General features: G+C 36.0%; 1 protein-coding gene across 1 annotated transcript in view; it reads right to left on the reverse strand.

The window, feature by feature from the left end:
- SYCP1 (synaptonemal complex protein 1) overlaps positions 1–24,494 on the reverse strand; it is a 154,570-nt gene that overhangs the window by 80,835 nt on the left and 49,241 nt on the right. Inside the window, exon 16 of the mRNA XM_082458274.1 lies at positions 21,445–21,506. Within this exon, the coding sequence (XP_082314400.1) occupies positions 21,445–21,506 (62 nt within the window). The remainder of the gene's footprint in view (positions 1–21,444; positions 21,507–24,494) is intronic.

The following is a 24,494-nucleotide window of genomic DNA, read 5'->3' on the forward strand; positions in this document are numbered from 1 at the left end:
AGCACTAGCCCTAGGATCTCCTGAGGCTCTACAGCTAGCCACCTTGTGACCCAACCCCACCCATCAGTGAGCAGCAGCCTCCACACAAGGCAGGGCCTGGCAACCAACTGGACCGGGGCCACCCACACCTGTAAGACCACCCAAAGTAGGCAGCCCACCACAATAGAAGGAAAAACATGGCCCACATAGGGGGCACCCCTGAAGCATATAGTTCTGATGACCAGAGGAGAATATGTGGCTGGGACACACAGGATGTCTCCTATAAAAGGCCACATCTCCAAGGTCAGGAAATAAAACCAACCTTCTAAATACATAGAAATAAAAAGAGCAAATTAGGCAAAATGAGGCAACAGAGGAATATGTTCTAAATGTAGGAACAACAAAGTGAAGTGGAGATAAGAATCTACCCAAAAGAGTTCAGGGTAATGACTGAAAAATGCTCGAAAGACGTGGGAGAAAATTGGATGAACAGGGGGAGAAGTTAGAGGTTTTTAACAAAAAGTTAGAAAATATAAAGAAGACCCAAACAGAGATGAAGAATACAATAACTGAAATTTTAAAAATACACTAGAAGAAATCAACAGTAGATTAGATGATACAGAGGAATGGATCAGTGAGCTGGAAGACAGAGTAGTGGAAATTACTGAAGATGAACAGAAAAAAGAATAAGAAGAAATGAGGACAGTTAAGAGACTTCCATGACAACATCAAGAGTATTAACATCTGCATTATAGAGGTCCCAGAAGGAGAACAGAGAGAGAAAAGGCCAGAGGACATATTTGAAGACATAACAGCAGAAAACTTCCCTAACCTGGGAAAGGAAACAGACATCAAGGTTCAGAAAGAACAGAGAGTCCCAAACAGCGCCACACCAAGACACACTGTAACTTAAATAGCAAAAATTAAAGATAAAGAGAGAATATTAAAAGCAGCAATGGAAAAGAAGTTATGCACATGAGAACTCCCAAAAGGCTATCAGCTGACTTTTCTGCAGAAACTCCACAGCTCAGAAGGGAGTGGCATGATATATTTAAACTGGTGAAAAGGAAAAACTTAACAATCAAGAATACTCTACCTGGCAAGACTTTCACTCAGATTTGATAAAGAGATCAAAAGTTTTACAGAAAAGAAAAGCTAAAAGAGTTCAGCACCACCAAACCAGCCCATGTACAAAGCTAGTAGAAAGGTTAAAAGACAAAAGTAATAAAGTCAACTTTATCTGCCATAAGTAGATAAGGGATACACAGAACAAAAAGATGAAAAGTATGATGTCAAAAATAGTAATCATGGGGAAAGGGGAGTAAAAATGTAGGGTTGTTAAAACGCATTTGAACTTAAGACATTAAAAACTTAATCAGATAGATAGATAGATAGATAGATAGATAGATAGATAGATAGATAGATAGACTGCTATATATAAACCTCATAGTAACCACAAGCCAAAAATCTATTATAGATACATACACACAAAATAGAAAAAAACTCAAACATAACACTAAAGATAGCCATCAAATCATAAGAGAGCAAAAAAGAACTACAAAAACAACTCAAGGAGGGGACCAAGATGGTGGAGTAGGAGGATATGGAACTTACCTCTCCCCACAAATACATTAAAAATATATCTATACATGGAACAATTCTCATGGAAAACTGGAAACTGACAGAGGAACTCCTATACAACCAAGGATGCAAGAAAGATTCCCATGTAATCAGGTAGGACAGGAAGAAAAGCATCAAGTTGGGACCTGTGCCCCTGGGAGGGGACTAAGAAGAAAAGGGAAATTGCATGGGGGGACACTCGCTGTGGAGAGTAAGTGGGTTGAGCCACAGACTGGGCATCCCAGTCCTGAGGTATTACATAGAGGAGACAAGTCCCTTTGGCTATTTGGAGAACTGCTGGGACAGAGAGAAAGGCTGGAGGTGCCTAGACTCTACTTGTGAGGAGTGAGTGGGTGCTGGCTTGCCACCAGGCAGGGCAGGGAGAGGTCTGCCCTAGAGGCTGGCACCTTGAGCATTCCCCGGTCCAAGCTGAGTGAACACCTTGGCCCCACTCACTCCACGCAACATCTTGGCACTGGATCTAGGAAAGCCAGGTCCTGGGAGAAGACTCCATCTAGGAATGCAGAGGCGGCCCAGGAGCCTGGGGTGTGGTCCGGGTAGGGTGGCTGCAGCCATTGTTGGTGCTTACTCAAACAGCGCCACAGAGGTAGCCCAGGCTTCTGATGGCAGCACAGCCACTTCAATTCCTGCAACCATAACGCCACGATCTCCAGTGTCAATCAAGTTAATGCTCTGGCCCTGCCCACTCCACATCATAACCTTGCACTAGATCTGGGACAGTGACAACAGAGGAAAAGACGTGACCTTGGGCTGAGGGAGTGGAGCCACAGACACATATGCAGGTAGCGGACTGGACCTCTGTTAGCCCACGAGCCTCACTTTCTATACAGCATTCCCCTCCTTTGGAGCAAAGGCTCCAGCACAAGGAGAAGGAAAAAATACACACTTAGGGAACACAGCCAGCTCTATCCCAACCCTCAGGGCATCCACTCCTGCAACTTAGGAACTGAAAGGGTGGGGATTGCCACTGAGCAGAGAAGAAGTCACACCTCACACCCTGTGCAGGCTTTAGCTCCTCAAACACCAGCCACATCCCCTATCAAGGTGATAGTGGCCGGCACACCCTGGGGAAAGATGTGACTGGTCTCCACACAAAATCCAGCCCTCACACCAAAAACACTGGGCACACGCAGTCTACACAGGGATGCTCCCACATAAAAACACCCCTTCAAGACCACAATAGATAACTGTTTCACCTAAATTCATAGAGACAGAAAAAGTTAAGTAAAATGAAAAGGCAGAGGAACAACTCATAATTGAAAGAGCAAGAGAAATCCCCTGAAAAATACTGAAACAGAGATAATCAGTACAACACACAAGTTCAAAACGTTGGTAATGAAACACTAAATTAAGAAAGATAATAGATCTAAACATTTTAACAAGGAACTAGAAATTATACAGAAGACCTAATCAAAAATAGACATTTCAATTTCTGATAAAAAGCACTCTAGAGGTAATGACTCACACACTAAATGACACAAAAGAATTCATAAGTGATCTGGAAGACAGAAAAATGTAAATCACCCAATCAGAACGGCAGACAAAGACAAATGAAAATTAATGATGAAAGCAACATACAAGGTCTATGGGATAATATAAAACATGTCAACTTCCACATTATAGGGGTCCCAGAAGGGAGAAGAGAGAGAGAAAAAGGTCAAAAATGTACTTGATGAAATTACAGCTGAAAACTTCCCTAACCTAAAGAAGGAAACAGATATTCAGGTACAGGAAGCACAGACAGTCCCAAACAAGATAAACCCAAACAGACACACACCAAGATATATCATAATTAAAACAGCAAAAGTTAAAGAGAGAATTCTAAAGGCAGCAAGAGAAAAAGAGAGTCACGTATAAAGGAACCCCCATAAGGCTATCAGCCGATTTTTCTACACTAACATTGCAGACCAAAAGGGACTGGCATGATATATTCAAAGTCTTGAAAAGGAAAAACCTGCAAACTAGGATACTCTACCCAGCAAGACTATCACTGAATAGTCTTGAATATCATTATCTATTGAATAGTCATTGTATATCATTATCTCTTCAATAGAAGAGATAAAGAATTTCACAGACAAGCAAAACTAGAAGAATTCAGCAATACTAAACCTATCCTAAAAGAAATGTTGAAGGGACTTCTCTAAATGAAAAAGAAGTAAGAATCTACAGGAAAGGGAAAATCCCAACAGGAAAGGCAGATAAATAACAAGGATTGAAGATCACTTAAATGAGCTAGTACACATAATAAAAAACAAACAAAAGTTGTAAAAGCAACTATAACTACAATAAACAGTAAAGGGATAAGCATGAAAATGTAAAATAGGACATCAAAATCACAAAATTTGGGGGAGGGGAGTAAAAAAAATGTAGATCTTTTAGAATGTGCTTGAACTTAAATAACTATCAGTTTAAAGCAGGTAGATATGACTACGGTCAACATAGATGAACCCCATGGTAACCACAAATCGAAAACCTACAATAGATACACAAAAACCAAAAAATAAAAGAGAGAAACTTAAGAATATTACAAAAGAAAATCATCAAACCACAATGGGAAAAACAAAAAGAAGAAATAAAAAACGAAGACCTACAGGGCTTCCCTGGTGGCACAGTGGTTGAGAGTCTGCCTGCTAATGCAGGGGACACGGGTTCAAGCCCTGGTCTGGGAGGATCCCACATGCCACGGAGTGACTAGGCCCGTGAGCCACAGCTACTGAGCCTGCGTGTCTGGAGCCTGTGCTCCGCAACAAGAGAGGTCATGATAGTGAGAGGCCTGCGCACCGCAATGAGGAGTGGCCCCCGCTTGCCGCAGCCAGAGGAAGCCCTAGCACAGAAACGAAGACCCAACATAGCAATCAATCAATCAATCAATCAATAATAAAATAAATCTTTAAAAAAAAAAAGAACTACAAAAACAACTGGAAAACAAGGAAAAAAATAACAGTAAGTACATGCATATAAATAATTACGCTCAATTTTTTTTTAAAGTACACAATTCAATGGTTTTTAGTATATTCACAGACTTGTGCAACCAACACCAGAACCAATTTTAGAACATTTTCATCAACACAAGAGATAATCCCATCCCCTCATAGGCAGTCATTCCTCATTCCTGTCACCCCAGTCCCTGGTCACCACTGCTCTGCTTTCTGTCTCCATGGATTTACCTCTTTGGGTCATTTCATAGAAATGGAATCATTCAATATGTGGCCTGTCGTGTCTGGCTTCTTTCAGTGAGACCATGCCTTCAAGGTTCAGCCATGCTGTAGGGTGTGTCAGTATTTCATTCCTTTTTTTTTTTAGGATTAGTTGTTTCGTTTGTTTGTTTGTTTGTACTGCAGGTTCTTATCAGTCATCAATTTTATACACATCAGTGTACACATGTCAGTCTCAATCACCCAATTCAACACACCACCATCCCCACCCCACCGCAGTTTTCCCCCCTTGGTGTCCATACGTTTGTTCTCTACATCTGTGTCTCAATTTCTGCCCTGCAAACCGGTTCATCTGTACCATTTTTCTAGGTTCCACATACATGCGTTAATATACGATATTTGTTTTTCTCTTTCTGACTTACTTCACTCTGTATAACAGTCTCTAGATCCATCCACGTCTCAACAAATGACTCAATTTCGTTTCTTTTTATGGCTGAGTAATATTCCATTGTATATATGTACCGCATCTTCTTTATCCAGTCGTCTGTCGATGGGCATTTAGCTGGCTTCCCTGACCTGGCTATTGTAAATAGTGCTCCAATGAACATTGGGGTGCAGGTGTCTTTTTGAATTACGATTTTCTCTGGGTATATGCCCAGTAGTGGGATTGCTGGGTCAGATGGTAATTCTATTCTTAGTTTTTTGAGGACCCTCCATATTGTTCTCCATAGTGGCTGTATCAATTTGCATTCCCACCAACAGTGCAAGAGGGTTCCCTTTTCTCCACACCCTCTCCAGCATTTGTTGTTTGTAGATTTTCTGATGGTGCCCATTCTAACTGGTGTGAGGTGACACCTCATTGTAGTTCTGATTTGCATTTCTCTAATAATTAGTGATGTTGAGCATCTTTTCATGTGCTTCTTGGCCATCTGTATGTCTTCTTTGGAGAAATATCTATTTAGGTCTTCTGCCCATTTTTGGATTGGGTTGTTTGTTTCTTTACTATTGAGCTGAATGCGCTGTTTATATATTTTGGAGATTAATCCTTTGTCTGTTGATTCGTTTGCAAATATTTTCTCCCATTCTGAGGGTTATCTTTTCATCTTGTTTATGGTTTCCTTTGCTGTGCAAAAGCTTTGAAGTTTCATTAGGTCCCATTTGTTTATTTTTGTTTTTATTTCCATTACTCTAGGAGGTGGATCAAAAAAGATCTTGCTGTGATTTATGTCAAAGAATGTTCTTCCTATGTTTTCCTCTGAGAGTTTTATAGTGTCTGGTCTTACATTTAGATCTCAAATCCATTTTGAGTTTATTTTTGTGTATGGTGTTAGGGAGTATTCTAATTTCATTCTTTTACATGTAGCTGTCCAGTTTTCCCAGCACCACTTATTGAAGAGACTGTCTTTTCTCCATTGTATATCTTTGCCTCCTTTGTCATAGATTAGTTGACCATAGGTGCGTGGGTTTCTCTCTGGGCTTTCTATCTTGTTCCATTGATCTATGTTTCTGTTTTTGTGCCAGTACCATATTGTCTTCATTACTGTAGCTTTGTAGTATAGTCTGAAGTCAGGGAGTCTGATTCCTCCAGCTCCATTTTTTTCCCTCAAGACTGCTTTGGCTATTCGGGGTCTCTTGTGTCTCCATACAAATTTTAAGATGATTTGTTCTAGTTCCGTAAAAAATGCCATTAGTAATTTCATAGGGATTGCATTGAATCTGTAGATTGCTTTGGGTAGTATAGTCATTTTCACAATATTGATTCTTCCAATCCAAGGACATGGTATATCTCTCCATCTGTTGGTATCATCTTTAATTTCTTTCATCAGTGTCTTATAGTTTCCTGCATACAGGTCTTTTGTCTCCCTAGGTAGGTTTATTCCTAGATATTTTATTCATTTTGTTGCAGTGGTAAATGGGAGTGTTTCCATAACTTCTCTTTCAGATTTTTCATCATCAGTGTATAGGAATGCAAGAGATTTCTGTGCATTAATTCTCTATCCTGCAACTTTACGAAATTCATTGATTAGCTCTAGTAGTTTTCTGGTGGCATTTTTAGGATTCTCTATGTATAGTATCATGTCATCTGCAAACAGTGACAGTTTTACTTCTTTTCCAATTTGTATTCCTTTTATTTCTTTTTCTTCTCTGATTGATGTGGCTAGGACTTACAAAACTATGTTGAATAATAGTGGTGAGAGTGGACATCCTTGTCTCCTTCCTGATCTTAGAGAAAATGCTTTCAGTTTTTCACCATTGAGAATGATGTTTGCTGTGGCTTTGTCGTATATGGCCATTATTATGTTGAGGTAGGTTCCCTCTATGCCCACTTTCTGGAGAGTTTTTATCATAAATGGGTGTTGAATTTTGTCAAAAGCTTTTTCTGCATCTATTGAGATGATCATATGGTTTTTCTCCTTCAATTTGTTAATATGGTGTATCACATTGATTGATTTGCGTATATTGAAGAATCCTTGCATCCCTGGGATAAATCCCACTTGATCGTGGTGTATGATCCTTTTAATGTGTTGTTGGATTCTGTTTGCTAGTATTTTGTTGAGGATTTTTGCATCTATATTCATCAGTGATATTGGTCTGTAATTTTCTTTTTTTGTAGTATCTTTGTCTGGTTTTGGTATCAGGGTGATGGTGGCCTCATAGACTGAGTTTGGGAGTGTTCCTTCCTCTGCAATTTTTTGGAAGAGTTTGAGAAGGATGAGTGTTAGCTCTTCTCTAAATGTTTGATAGAATTCACCTGTGCAGCCATCTGGTCCTGGACTTTTGTTTATTGGAAGATTTTTAATCACAGTTTCAATTTCATTACTTGTGATTGGTCTGTTCATATTTTCTGTTTCTTCCTGGTTCAGTCTTGGAAGGTTATACCTTTCTAAGAATTTGTCCATTTCTTCCAGGTTGTCCATTTTATTGGCATAGAGTTGCTTGTAGTAGTCTCTTACGATGCTTTGTATTTCTGCGGTGTCTGTTGTAACTTCTCCTTTTTCATTTCTGATTTTATTGATTTGAGTCCTCTCCCTCTTTTTCTTGATGAGTCTGGCTAATGGCTTACCAATTTTGTTTATCTTCTCAAAGAACCAGTTTTTAGTTTTATTGATCTTTGCTATTGTTTTTTGTTTCTATTTCATTTGTTTCCTCTCTGATCTTTATGATTTCTTTCCTTCTGCTAACTTTGGGTTTTGTTGTTCTTCTTTCTCTAGTTCCTTTAGGTGTAAGGTTAGATTGTTTATTTGAGATTTTTCTTGTTTCTTTAGATAGGCTTGTATAGCTATAAACTTCCCTCTTAGAACTGCTTTTGCTGCATCCCATAGGTTTTGGATCATCGTGTTTTCATTGTCATTTGTCTCTAGGCATTTTTTGATTTCCTCTTTGATTTCTTCAGTGATCTCTTGGTTATTTAGTAACGTATTGTTTAGCCTTCATGCGTCTGTGTTTTTTACATTTTTTTCCCTGTAGTTCATTTCTAATCCATAGCATTGTGGTCAGAAAAGATGCTTGATATGATTTCAATTTTCTTAAATTTACTGAGCCTTGATTTGTGACCCAAGATGTGATCTATCCTGGAGAATGTTCCGTGCGCACTTGAGAAGAAAGCTGTTTTTGGATGGAATGTCCTATAAATATCAATTAAATCTATCTGGTCTATTGTGTCATTTAAAGCTTGTGTTTCCTTATTAATATTCTGTTTGGATGATCTGTCCATTGGTGTAAGTGAGGTGTTAAAGTCCCCCACTATTAGTGTGTTACTGTCGATTTCCCCTTTTAAAGCTGTTAGCAGTTGCCTTATCTATTGAGGTGCTCCTATGTTGGGTGCATATATATTTATAATTGTTATATCTTCTTCTTGGATTGATCCCTTGATCATTATGTAGTGTCCTTCCTTGTGTCTTGTAACATTCTTTATTTTAAAGTCTATTTTATCCGATATGAGTATTGCTACTCCAGCTTTCTTTTGATTTCCATTTGCATGGAATATCTTTTTCCATGCCCTCACTTTCAGTCTGTATGTGTCCCTAGGTCTGAAGTGGGTCTCCTGTAGACAGCATATGTATGCGTCTTGTTTTTGTATCCATTCAGCAAGCCTGTGTCTTTTGGTTGGAGCATTTAATCCATTCACGTTTAAGGTAATTATCAATATGTATGTTCCTGTGACCATTTTCTTAATTGTTCTGGGTTTGTTCTTGTAGGTCCTTTTCTTCTCTTGTGTTTCCCATTTAGCAAAGTTCCTTTAGCATTTGTTGTAGAGCTGGTTTGGTGGTGCTGAATTCTCTTAGCTTTTGCTTCTCTGTAAAGCTTTTGATTTCTCCATCGAATCTAAATGAGATCCTTGCCAGGTAGAGTAATCTTGGTTGTAGGTTCTTCCCTTTCATCACTTTAAGTATATCATGCCACTCCCTTCTGGCTTGTAGAGTTTCTGCTGAGAAATCAGCTGTTAGTTAACCTTATGGGAGTTCCCTTGTATGTTATTTGTCATTTTTCCCTTGCTGCTTTCAATAATTTTTCTTTGTCTTTAATTTTTGCCAATTTGATTACTATGTGTCTCGGCGTGTTTCTCCTTGGGTTTATCCTGTATGGCTCTCTGCGCTTCCTAGACTTTGGTGGCTATTTCCTTTCCCATGTTAGGGAAGTTTTTGACTATAATCTCTTCAAATATTTTCTCTGGTCCTTTCTCTCTCTCTTCTCCTTCTGGGACCCCTATTATGCGAATGTTGTTGTGTTTATTGTTGTCCCAGAGGTCTCTTAGGCTGTCTTCATTTCTTTTCATTCTTTTTTCTTTAGTCTGTTCTGCAGCAGTGAATTCCACCATTCTGTCTTCCAGGTCACTTATCCGTTCTTCTGCTTCAGTTATTCTGCTATTGATTCCTTCTAGTGTAGTTTTCATTTCAGTTATTGTATTGTTCATCTCTGTTTGTTCTTTAATTCTTCTAGCTCTTTGTTAAACACTTCTTGCATCTTCTCGATCTTTTCCTCCATTCTTATTCTGAGGTTCTGGATCAGCTTCACTATCATTTTTCTGAATTCTTTTTCTGGAAGGTTGCCTATCTCCACTTCATTTAGTTGTTTTTCTGGGGTTTTATCTTGTTCCTTCATCTGGTATATAGCCCTCTGCCTTTTCATCTTGTCTGTCTTTCTGTGAATGTGGTTTTTGTTCCACAGGCTGCAGGATTGTAGTTTTTCTTGCTTCTGCTGTCTGCCCTCTGATCAATTATGCTCAATTTTAATAGACTAAATGCTCCCATCAAAATATATGGTGGGTGATTGGATTAAAAAAAACCAAGAGCCTTCAATATGCTAACTACAAGAGATTCACTTCAGAGTGAAATACACAGACTGAAAGTAAGCAGATGGAAAAAGATTTCATGCAAACAGAAACAAGAAAGTGGGGGTAGCAATACTCATATCAGACCAAATATGTTTTAAAACAAAGGCTATAACAAAAGATAAAGAAGAGCATCATACAATGATAAAGGTATCAATACAAGAAGACGATTTTACGCTTGTTAACATATACGCACCCAATACAGGAGCACTAAACATTTAAATACTAACATACATAAAGGGAGAAACTGAAAATAATACAATGATAATAGGAGACTTTAACACTTGACTGACATCAATGGACAGATCATCCAGACAGAAAATCTATAAGGCAACAGAGGTCCCATATGACACAGTAGACCAGCTGGACTTAATTGCTATGTACAGGTTGCTACACTCAAAAAAAAGCAGAATACACATTCTTTTCAAGTTGACATAGAACATTCTCCAGGATAGATCATATACTACATCACAAAACAAGCCTCAACAAATTTAGGAGGACAGAAATTTTATCAAGCATCTTTTCCAATAATTGTATGAAACTAGAAATCAACTACAGAAAGAAAAATGGGAAAAGAACAACCATGTGGCAACTAAACAACATGCTACTAAAAAAAAAAAAAAAAGGGGGTCACCAATGAAATCAAAGGGGAAATCAAAATACCTTGAGGAAAATGAAAACACAATTTTCCAAAATCTATAGGATGCAGCAAAAGCAGTTCTAAGAGAGAGGTTTATAGTGATACAGGCTTTCCTCAAGAAACAAAGAAAATCACAAACAACCTAGCCTATCACCTAAAAGAATTAGAAAAAGAAAAACAAAGACAAAAGTCAGCAGAAGGATGGAAACAATAAAGATCAGAGAGGAAATAAATAAGAGACCAAAAATAAAAGAAAATATCAATAAAAACAAGAGCTTATTTTTTGACAAAATTGATAAACCTTTAGCCAGACTCACCAAGAAGAAAAAAAAGAGGACCCAAACAAACAAAATAAGAAATGAAAGAGGAAAAATAACAGCCAATACCACAGAGATACAAAAAGTCATGAGAATGTTATCAACAATTATATGCCAATAAACTAAACAACCTAGAAGAAATGGACACATTCCTAGAAACATACAGCCTGCCAAGACTGAGTCAAGAGGAAACAGACAATTGAAACAGACTGCTCACTAAAAGCGAAATTGAATCTGTAATAAAACTCCCAGCAAACAAAAGTCCAGAACAGGATAATTCTACTAAACATATAAAGAAGAGCTAAGACCTATCCTTCTCAAACTATTCCCCCAAATTGAAGAGGAAACACTCCCAAATTCGTTCCACAAGGCCACTGTTACCCTGATACCAAAATCAGACAAAGACACTAGAAAGAAAAGAAAATATATTTTATGAATATATATGTAAAAATCTTCAACAAAATATTAGCAAACCAAATTCAACAATACATAAAAAGATCATGCACCATGATCAAGTTGGATTTATTCCAGGGCCACAAGGCTGGTTCAACATATGCAAGTCAATCAATGTGATACACCACATTAACAGAAGGAAAGACAAAAAAAAACCCATGATCATTCCAACAGATGCAGAAAAAAATGTTTGACAAAGTTCAACATCCATTCGCAATAAAAGCTCTCATCAAAGTTGGTATAGAGTAAACATATCTCAACATAATAAAGGCCATATATGAAAAACCCACAGCCAAAGTAGTATTCAACAGTGAAAAGCTGAAAGACTTCCCACCAAATTCAGGAACTAGACAAGAATGCCCACTCTCACCACATCTATTTAACATAGTATTGAAAGTCCTACTCACAGCAATCAGACAAGAAGGAAAAACAAGTATCAAAATTGGAAAGAAAGGGGTAAAACTGTTACTATTTGCAGATTACATGATACTCTATACAAAGTACCCTAAAGCCTCCACCCAAAAACTATTAGAACTAAAAGATGAATTCAACAAGATTGCAGAATACAAGATTAAGATGTACTAAAGATGCTACCAAAAAACTACTTGAGCTCATCAATGAATTTGGTAAAGTTGCAGGACACAAAATTAATACACAGAAATCTGTTGCATTTCTATACACTAATAATGAATTATCAAAAAGAGAAAGTAAAAAAAAATCCCATTTAAAATTTCATCAGAAAAATAAAATACCTAGGAATAACCTTAAACAAGGAGATGAAAACTCTGCAAACTATAAAACACTGATGAAGGAAATAGGAGATGATTCAAAGAAATGGAAAGATATCCTGTGCTCTTGGATTGGAAGAATTAATATTATTAATATGGCCATACCACCCAAAGCAATCTACAAATTTAATGCAATCCCTGTCAAAATACCCATGACATTTTTCACAGAACTAGGACAAATAATCCTAAAATACATATAGAACCACGAAAGACCATGAGTTGCCAAAGCAATCCTGAAAAACAAAACAACAAAGCTGAAAGTATAATCCTCAGAGACTTCAGACTACACTACAAAGCTACAGTAATCAAGACAGTATGGTACTGGTACAAAACCAGACACAGAGATGAATGGAACAAAATAGAGCCCAGAAATAAATCCACACACCTATTGTCAATTAATCTACAACAAAGGGGGCAAGAATGTACAATGGAGAAAAGACAGTCTCTTTGGTGCTGGGAAAACTGGACAGCTACATGTAAAAGAATGAAATCAGAACATTCTCTAACACCATATATAAAAATAACACAAAATGTATTAAAAACCTAAATGTAAGACTGGAAACCATAAAAGTCCTAGAGAAAAACATAGGCAGAACACTCTTTAACATAAATCATAGCAATATTTTCTTGGATCAGTCTCCTAAGGCAAAAGAAATAAAAGCAAAAATAAATACATGGGACCCTATTAAACTTAAAATCTTTTGCACCGTAAAGGAAACCATCGACAAAACAAAAAGACAACCTACAAAATAGGAGAAAATATTTGCAAATGATATGACTGACAAGGAGTTTTAATATTCAAAATATACAAACACCTCATACAACTCAATATCAAAAACAACCAATCCAATCAGAAAATGGACAGAAGACTTGTATAGACATTTCTCCAAAGAAGATACATAAATGGCTAACAGGCACATGAAAAGATGCTCAACATCACTAATTATCAGAGAAATGCAAATCAAAACCACAATTAAATATCACCTCACACCTCTGAGAATGGCTCTCATCAAAAGTCTACAAATAACAAACATTGGAGAGGATGTGGAGAAAAGGGAACCCTGGTACACTGTTGGTGGGAATGTAAATTGGTGCAGCCACTATGGAAAACAGTATAGAGGTTCCTTTAAAAAACTAAAAACAGAATTACCATATGATGAAGCAATTCCACTCCTGGGCACATATCCAAAAAACCTAAAACACTAATTCAAAAAGATATATGCACCGCAACATTCACAGGAGCACTATTTACAACAGCCAAGACACAGAAACACGGAAGCTACCCAAGTACCCATCAACAGATGACTGGATTAAGATGTATACACACACACACACACACACACACACACACACACACACACACACACACACCACACACAAAATTGAATATTACTCAGCCATAAAAAAGAATGAAATACTGCCATTTGCAGCAACATGGACAGACCTAGAGAATATTATGCTTAGTAAAATAAGTCAGAGAGAGAAATACAAATACTATATTATATCACATGTGGAATCTAAAAAATAATACAAATGAATGTATATGCAAAACAGAAACAGAATCACAGATGTAGAAAACAAACTTGTAGTTACCAAAGGGGAGAGGGAAGTGGGGAGGGGCAAATTAGGGGTATGCTGTTAACAAATACAAACTACTATAAATAAAATAGATATGCAACAAGAATATACTGTATAGCACACAGAATTACACCCAATATCTTTTGATAACCTATAATGGAATATAATCTGCAAAAAACCGAATCACTATGCTATACACCTGAAAATAACACAATATGGTAAATCAACTATAGTTCAACAAAAAAAAGAGGAAGAAAGAAAGCTCTGACAGGTCTTACAAAAAAATAAACCTGTCTAACTTTGAAAAATACAACAAAACCAATTTAAAAACAGCAATAAGAACATACCTATCAGTAATTACTTTAAAAGAAATGGACTAATGGACTAAATTCTCCCAACAAAAGACACAGAGTGCCTGAATGGGCAAAAAAACAAGATCCATATATATGCTGCTTACAAGAGACTCACTTCAGATCTAAAGACACAGACTAAAAGTGAGGGCATGGAAAAAGGTATTCCATGAAAATGTAAATCAAAAGAAAGCCAGGGTAACAATACTTATATCAGACAAAGTAAAACAAAGACTGTTACAAGAGACAAAGAAGTACATTACATAATGATCAAGGGATTAATCAAAAGGATGATATAATAATTATAAATATATATGCACATATATATAGAAGTACCTACATACATAGTACCTACAAACATATAGAAGTACCTAAATACATAGTGCCTACAAACATATAGAAGTACCTAAATACATAGAAGTACCTACAAACATATAGAAGTACCTAAATACATAGTGCCAACATTAACAGACATAAAGGGAGTAATTGACAGTAACACAATAACAGCAGGGAACTTTAACATCCCACTTACATCAATAGACAGATTATCCAGACAGAAAATCAATAAAACACTGGCCTTTGATGACACATTAGACCAAAAGGACTCAATATATCTATACAGAACATTCCATCCAAAAGCAGCAGACTAGACATTCTTTTCAAGTATACATGGAACCTTTTCCAGGATAGACCACATGCTAGGCCACAAAAAAAATCAGTAAATTTAAGAAAATTCAATTCATATCAAGCATCTTTTCTGACCACAACACTATGAGACTAGAAATCAACTACAAAGAAAAAAACTACAAGGGAAAAAAACTCCCAAACGTGTGAAGACTAAACAATATGCTACTAAACAACCAATGGATCACTGAAGAAATCAAAGAATAAATCAGAAAATACGTGGTGACAAATGAAAATGAAAACACAACAATCCAAAATCTAAGCAATGCAGCAAAAGCAGTTCTAAGAGGGAGGTTTACAGTGATACAATTCTACCTCTCAGGAAACAAGAAAAATCTCAAATAAATAGTTTAAACTTACACCCAAAGGAAGTAGAAAAAGAACACACAAAACCCAAAGTTAGTAAAAGGAAGAAAATCATAAAAATCAGAACTAAATTTTTAAAAAGAGAGACTAAGAAAACAATACAAAAGATCAACAAAACTAAGAGCTGGTTATTTGAAAAAATAGACAAAATTGATAAACTTTCATAAGAGACTCATCAAGAGAAAAACAGGGCCCAAATCAATAAAATCAGAAATAAAAAAGGATAAATACAACCAATACCACAGAAATACAAAGGATCATGAGAGATTACTATGAACAATTTTACACCAATAAAATGGACAGCCTAGAAGAAAAGGACAAATTCCTAGAATTGTACATTTTCTAAGACTGAACCAGGAAGACATAGAAAGAATAAACAGACCAAGTACCAGTAATGAAATTGAATCAGTAATTTTAAAAATTTCCAACAAACAAAAGGCCAGGACCAGATGGCTTCATAGGTGAATTCTACCAAACATTTAGAGGGGAATTAAAACCTATCCTTCTCAAACTATTCCAAAAAACTGCAGAGGTAGGAACTCTTCCAAACTAATCCTGCCAGGCCAGTATTATCCTATTAGCAAAACCAGTCAAAGATATCACAAAAACAAAAGATTACAGGCCAATATCATTGACGAACATAGATACAAAAATCCTCAACAAAATATTAGGAAACCAAATTCAACAATACATTAAAAGGATTATACACCATGATCAAGTGGGATTTATCCCAGGGATGCAAGGATGGCTCAATACCTGCACATTAATGTGATACACCACATTAACCAGCTGAAGAATAAAAATTATATGATCATCTCAATAGATGTGGAAAAAGTTTTTGACAAAATTCAATATCCATTTATGTTAAAAACTCTCCAGAAAGTGAGTATAGAGGGAACATATCTCAACATAATAAAGGTCATATATGACAAGCCCACAGCTAACATCATACTCAACAGTCAAAAGTATTTCCTTTAAAATCAGGAACAAGACAAGGATGCCCACACTCACCACTTCTACCTAACAAAGAATTGGAAATCCTAGCCACATCTATCATACAAGAAAAAGAAATAAAAAGAATCCAAATCGGAAAGGAAGAAGTAAAACTGTCACTGTGTGCATATGACACGATACTGTAAACAGAAAACCCTAAAGACACCACCAAAAATCTACTAGAACTCATCCATGAATTCGGTAAAGTTACAGGATACAAAATTAATACACAGAAATCTGCTGTAGTTCTATATACTAACAACAAACTATCAGAAAGAGAAATTAAGAAAGTAATCCCATTTACAATCACATCAAGGAGAATAAAATACCTATGAATAACTCTAAGTAAGGAAGTAAAAATCTCTACCTGGAAAACTATAAGACACTGATGAAAGAAATTGAAAACAAACAAGAAAAAGATGAAAAGATATACCATATTCATGGACTCAAAGAATTAATGTCATTAAAACAACCACACTACCCAAGGCAATCTACAAATTCAATGCATTCCCTATCAAAATAACAATGGCATTTTTCACTATACTACAATAATTCTAAAATTTGTATGGAAACACAAAAGACCTCAGATTGCCAAAACGATCTTGAGAAAGAACAAAGCAGGAGGTATCATGCTCCCTGATTTCAAACTCTACCACAAAGCTACAGTCATCAAAACAGTATGGTACTGGCACCAAAACAGACACGTAGATCAATGGAACAGAACAGAGAGCGCAGAACTAAGCCCATGCTTATATAATCAATTAACCTACAACAAAAGAGCAAGAAATACAATGGGGAAAAGACAGCCTCTTTAATAAATGGTATTGGGAACACTGGACAGCTACATGCAAAAGAATCAAACTGGACTACTCTCTCACACCATGCACAAAAATAAATTCAAAATGGATTGAAGACTTAAATGCAAGACCTGAAACCATAAAATTCCTAGGAGAAAACATAGGCAGTACACTATTTGACATCAGTGTTAGCAATATTTTTTTTGGATATGTTTCCTCAGGCAAGGGAAACAAAATCAAAATAAACCAATTGGACTATATCAAACTAAAAGACTTTTGCATAGAAAAGGAAACTATCAAAAAAATGAAAAGGCCACCTACTGAATGGGAGAAAATATTTGCAAATGATACATCCAAAAGGGGTTAACATCCACAATATACAAAGAAACAAAGAACTCATACAACTCAACATCAAAAAAAACAAACAACCCCATTATAAAATAGGACAGGGAAAAGGATCTGAAGAGAGATTTTTCCAAAGACATAAAGATGTCCAACCGGCACATGAAAAGATGCTCATCACCACTAATCAGGGAAAGGCAAATCAAAACCACAATTAGATACCACCTCCCATCTGTCAGAATGGCTATTATCAAAAGATAAGAGATAACAAGTGTTGGTGAGGATGTGGAACAAAGGGAACCCTCATGCATTGTTGGTGGGAATGTAAATTGGTGCAGCCACTATGGAAAACAGGATGGAGGTTTCTCAAAAAAGTTAAAATACAATTGCCATATGATCTAGCAATTTCACTTCTGAGAATTTATCTGAAGGAAACAAAAACACTAATTCAAAAAGATATATGCACCCTTATGTGCACTGCAGCATTATTTACAATAGCTAAGATATGGAAGCAACATAAATGCCCATCAATTGATGAACAGATAAAGAATATGTGAGAAAGATAGATAGATATATAACAGCCATAAAAAAAACGAAATCTTGTTATTTGCAACAAATAGGTGGACCCAGAGGGTATTATGTTGAAATAAGTCATACAGAGAAAGGCAAATACTGTATGATTTCACTTATATGTGAAATCTAAAAAACAAAACAAATGAACAGACACAACAAAACAGAAACAGAGTTATAGATACAGTGGAAAAACAGGTGGTTGCCAGAGGGGAGAGAGGTGAGGGTAGGAAAGAAATAGGCAAAGAAGACTAAGAGGTACAAACTTCCAGTTGCAAAATAAATGAGTCACAGGTATGAAATGTACAGTGTGGGGAATATAGTCAATACCCATGTAATATCTTTGTATGGTGACATACTGTAACTAGACTTATCACAGTGAACATTTCGAAATGTACAGAAATATCAAATCACTGGTGTGCAACAGGAACTAGCATACTGTTTTAGGTCAATTATACTTCAAAACAAACAAAGTCATAAAACAGAGATGAGATTTATGGTTATGGGGGTGGGGAAAATAAGGGAGGACAAGGAGTTGGACGAAGACTGCCAAAAGGCACAAACTTCCAGTTATAAGATAAACAGTACTAGGGATGTAACGTACAATGTGATATAATTCACACTGCTGTATGTTATTTATGAAAGTTGTTAAGACAGTAAATCTTAACAGTTCTCATCACAAGGAAAATTTTTTTTCTATTTCTTTCATTTTGTATCTATATGAGATGATGGATGTAGACTTATTGTAATGTATGTAAGTCAAATCATTATGCTGTAGACCTTAAACTTATACAGTGCTGTATGACAATTATATCTCAAGAAAACTGGAAGAAAAAATAAAATAAAATACAATTAGATGCAAAAAATAAATACATTTAAAAAATAAAATTTATATGCAAAAGAATAATAAAGCTGGAGGAATCACACTACCCAAATCTAAGACTCACTATAAAGCTACAATAAACAAAACACTGGTGAATGGATAGACCACAAAAGTCAATGAAATAGAAATAGCCCAGAAGTAGACCCACACAAATATGGTCAATTGATTTGCTTTTATAAATGTGCAAAAGTAACTCAATAGAAAAAGGAGTCTTAGGAATTCCCTGGCGGTCCAATGGTTAGGACTCTGCACTTTCACTGCCGAGAGCTCAGGTTCAATCCCTGGTCGAGGAACTTAGATCCCGCAAGCCGCTTGGTGCAGCCAAAAAAATAAATACATACATACACACATACATACATAAAGAAAAAGGAGAGTCTTTTCAACAAATGGTATTACCAATACTCTACATCAATCCAAAGTATTTAAATCTTAAATATCTCTCAAAGTAGTATCTCACTACTACCATCATCTCCCAGCCTAAGTTCTCTTCTCTGGCTCCTGTGATTGTCTGTCTATTCTTAACTGTTCTATCTTAATATATTGTGTTCTCCGTACTGCAAACCAAATGAGCTCTTCAAATTGCAAATCTGACCAATTTACTCCCTGCTGAAATTCTTTAGAGCTTCTCATTCCTCTTAGGATAAACATAAAATTCTGTTGATATGATTTTAAAGGGCCATGAATTAACAGGCTCCTACTACCTCTCTAGCCTCATTTTGCACCACACTCTTTCTTTCACTCCATGTTGTATTCACCATACTCCTTCCTATCAAAGAACCTTTGCACATATTTTCTCCACCTGATAAGCACTTCCCTTCCTTCTCTGGATTCCAGTTCAATCTTTACTTTTTCAAAAAACGTCTCCTAAACTCTCTAAATAGTTCAAATCCATTTATTACACTGTGAACTAATCCTTTATTGCCCTTGACACCATTGTAATATTACCTTTGAATGACTGCTTGTATTTAAGTGTGAGTATTTCATGACTAGCTCCATGAAAACAGGATATGCATCCATTTGCTCCCCAGTGCATCCCCAGAGTATACCATAAAAGGAACTCAACAAATATTTGTTAAATGAATAAATGTATCTTATTCATCCCTCACAACCACCCTATGAGATATGTACAATTATTTCCCCCATTTCATAAAAATGGAAAAACCATTTTCATGGAAAAACCAAGGCATCAAGAATTTAGGTAAATTGCTCTAGGTCATACAGTTAAGAAGTAAAAAGCTGGATACCATCAAAGCATTATGATTCTAAGGACCAAGATATTAATTATGCTCTACCGGCTATTCAAATATAACAAAACCTAAACCAATCCTTGTCCATGTAGGAGTGTAAAAATAATACTTTAGTATTAATTCATTCAACAAATATTTATTAAGTGCTTACAAAGTGTCAGTTACTGTGCTAAGTACTGAGGTTACAGGGCAAACAGGACAAAGGTTCTTAGCCCTTATTGGAGCATTCCACTATTTATTTATTGACCACCTACTATGTGCCATCTACTGTGCTAAGTAAAGGAGACTCTAAAGGGCGAAAAAAGCCTTAAATAATTATACCAAAAATAAATTTCATTTGTTATAAGTGCTATAAAGGAAAAATTCAGGGTGCTATAGGAACAAGCTATATAGAGACCTAAACTAGCTAGGAATGTCAAGAGAGATTTCTAAAGAATTGATATTTAAGCTGAGACCTGAAGTATAAATTTATATTATCAAATTTGAAAGAAATGTAAATATTATTATTTGCAAGAATTTGTGCAAAAGCAATTCACTGAAGAAAGGATAAGCATTTGGAAATAGTGCTTCCCAAGAGATGGAAGAATTAGGAGTTGCAAAATCAGGTAGAGATGTGATTGGTTAAACCCAAAATCAAAGATCTGTAATCATAAACAATATTGTCTTCTATAAGCAAAGGTTGGCAAACTACAGCCTCTGAGACAAAATCAGCCCACAACCTTCTTTTGTAGGCCCTTGAACTAAGAATGGTTCTTACATTTTTATAAGATTGTTAAAAATAAAAGAAAAAAAATGGAGGGGGATGAGAAAATTAACATTCTGTATATAGCCACAAAGCCTAAAATATTTACTATCTAGTCCTTTACAAAAAAAGTTTACCAACCCATGCTCTACACACTATAATCAAGTAAAACATAATGAAGCCTTATCCTAACAAATTCATTAAATATGATTCTATTTGAATACTAAACATAGGTATTGAATAGATATCATACATATCTTTCTCAAAATTGCAGCTTTGTGGCTCAAAGTTATCAAACACACACCAAATTTACAATCAGCTACGTAATAGGCATATTTGATCTCACTTAAATGTACTATCAACACATGCTTAAGTAATATAAACACCTACACCGACAGTTATCAAAATATACTATACAAATTGATAGAGATAAGAAATGTGGCTTCACTAAAACCAAATGTAGTTTTTTTATATTTTAGTTGAAAAACTACCATAAGACATCTATAGGATGAGAGTCTAAGTCACTGGATTTAATACTATTTTGAAAAATAACTGCTACATATTAATAAGAGAAACCATACACTTACCAAGATTTTTTTCAATTCTTCAAGTTCTACTTCTTTGTTATTTTTAAGCTTAGTCATCTCTTCTAAAAAAATCAAAAGAATATAAGTGCGTTAAAAGCTGGATTTAAAAAAATGGGAAAGGAGAGACAAGAAATAAGAATTCCATTTGAAAGGGAAAAACCAAAAGAGATGGGTTAATGCAACTAGAGTGCTGTAAAGCATAGAGGAAGTCCAAATGGAACTATGCTAAATAATAATGGATAAATATTAATAGTACTGTTTCTATAAAATTAATTCCACAACCAAATGAGCCCAAAGTTCATTAAACAAAATAAGCAATGGATCTATATAAAATGAAGTCACACAGCTTAGGTAAAAATAGTTTATTTTTTAAAACTCAAAGATTGGTTAAAGACAGTGGACTGATTGGGACTTCCCTGGTGGTCCAGTGGGTAAGACTCCATGCTCCCAATGCAGGGGGCCTGGGTTCGATCCCTGGTCAAGGAACTAGATCCCACATGCATGCCGCAACTAAGAAGTCCACACACCGCAACTAAAAGTTCCCACATGCCACAACCAAGACCCACGCAACCAAAATAAATAAGTAAATTTTTTTTAATAAAATAAAATAAAGACAGTAGACTGAGTATGTGTCCACTCTCTCTCACCCCCAATCCCATAAATTAAAAGAAAAATTTTATATATACACACACACACACACACACACACACACACACACACACACACATTAACAAAACAAGACAGCCTAACGTTAACAAACCAAAACGTTGAAGAATCCTTGGAGGCTGAGGGGGGAGAACTCATATTAATTCAATAAGGTTATGTGAACAACTATACCAGGTGACCACACCCCCCCACCACACAGCCCATCTCAGGTTAAATCAAGGATTCTGGGAGTTAGACCCAAAGGGACTAATTCCCAGCTCATAAACTCTAAGCAAAATAAGCATTCCCTATAACCAAAAGACAGGCTACCAAGCCCACCCTTCCTTATAGCACCTCCCATCTCTCCCCATAATCAGAAGAATCAGATTGCAACACACACGTGGGTGAATATGGATTCTCAAATACTTAGATGAGTAAACAATCAAGAATCAACAATTAGTGAAGAAGAGCAAAACCATGAAAGAGAGGTACAAATTCAATTAAGAGAAATAAAATAAAATCCAAGGAGAAAAAATTTTATAATTGCTAAGTATAGTTAAGTTCCAACAGGATACTATAGCCATGAAATAAATTACCTAGAGCTCTTTAAAAATTTAAAATAGACAACTAAGATTTTTAAAATAGCAAAACAAACATACCTGAAGATTGAATTAGGAGGAGGATGCAAAAAAAAAAATTTTTCCCCAAGTTCTGCAGAAAAAGAACTAGAAGGTAGAAAGTGTAAGGGAAAAACTTTAAAACATGAAGGATAGATCCAGAATTTGCAAAATCTACTTATCGGGACTTACGGAGAGAGAGGGAGAGGGAGAGAGAGAACAATGACGAGAAGAGAAGAAAAAAGGGAATAAAATTTTTCGGAGCTGAAGACAGACAAAATGTCCTCAGATTAATGGGCTCACCAAATGCTAGGAGAAGTGTGATGATTCCATTTTTAAAAGACATTCTTTCATAGCTGTACCATTTGAATAGCCTCCAATCTTATTTCTCCACTTCTATTCCTCACTACCAACACTCCCCACCCAACATCAAATTTACCTTCCATACAGAAGTGACAATGATCCTTTAAAAATGCAAACAAGATCATGTCATTCCTCTAATTAAAATCTTTCAGTGGTGTTCCTTTGCCAGAAGAATAAAAGCAAAATTCCTTTCCTTGGCCCTACCTGATTTGGTCCTTATCACCCCATACTCACTTCATTCCCCTTTCCATATTTCTTCTTACACTTAGTCACAAAGGTTTTCATTCACTCACATGTATTAACCAAGCTCCTTCACACCTCAGGGGATTTCTACATGCTTTTCCTCCTGACTGAAAAGCTCTCTCCAACTCACATGCTTTCCCTTAACTAAATCTCACTTATTTAGGTCTCAGTTTAAGGCCATCCTTGATCACCAAATCTAGATTAGGCCTTATTATTTTCTTATATTTTGTCATTTTCATTTCCTTCATAGCACTTATCCCAATTTGTAATTAAATATTTATTTGTAATTATTCATTTTATGTGTCTCCAAGTAGAGTGCAAAATCTCATGAGAACAAAGACCATGTCTGTTATGTTCCTAATTAATATCCAAAGCTAAATGAGAAACATCTAAATCTAATTTCAATAGTTATTGTAGTATCTAATAGCCAAAGAAGAAGCAATAGAAAAAACTAGAGGGAGAATCTATTATACAACCAGAGTGAAAATAAATGTGGGCACAGAGATAGAAAACTGACCACAGGAGTAAAACCTGTTTAGAGCTATATTAGACTGAACTGAAGATAGGAGACACATGAAGAAGCAAAGAAAACTGTACCAAGTAAAGAAACACAAAAAACTATTTGACAAAGATTCTGAATTTACAGTTGTCTTTAACTTACTTGGTATGCACTACCTCATTCTTTAAATGAACAATGAAGAGACAAAAAGTTTGAACTTAGGCAATTAGATGGCTCTTAAATCTGCAACACAGAATAGTCAGATTTGTATTTTTAAAGGAACACTCTAGCATAAATGCAGAGAATGAACAAAAGGTAGACAAGACTGGAAACAAAAAGATTGATTCTAAAGATGCTGCAATTAGTTCTGGTCAGAGATGTCTGGTTCCAATCTAATGTCAAGATATAAGGGGTAGAGTAGGCTGTATCTGAGGAGTGCAGAGAATAACAGTGGTCTTAGGATAGCTCAATGATTGTAACTCTTGAGGGGACAATGGAGGCATACACTAACCAAGATGTAAGCCTATGAAAATATCATTAAGGAAGAATGCAAAGTGTAGCCAGGAAACAATGCAGTAAGAATGAGGGCTATTGCGGTAAGAAAGAAGGTTATGAATAAAGGCCAAAGCAAATAGAAGCCTAGTAAACACAAAAAGAGATGAACAAAGATGAGGACAAATGAG

Source organism: Balaenoptera physalus (genome assembly GCF_965194825.1).
Source record: "Balaenoptera physalus genome assembly, chromosome: 1".
Classification (NCBI taxonomy): domain Eukaryota; kingdom Metazoa; phylum Chordata; class Mammalia; order Artiodactyla; family Balaenopteridae; genus Balaenoptera; species Balaenoptera physalus.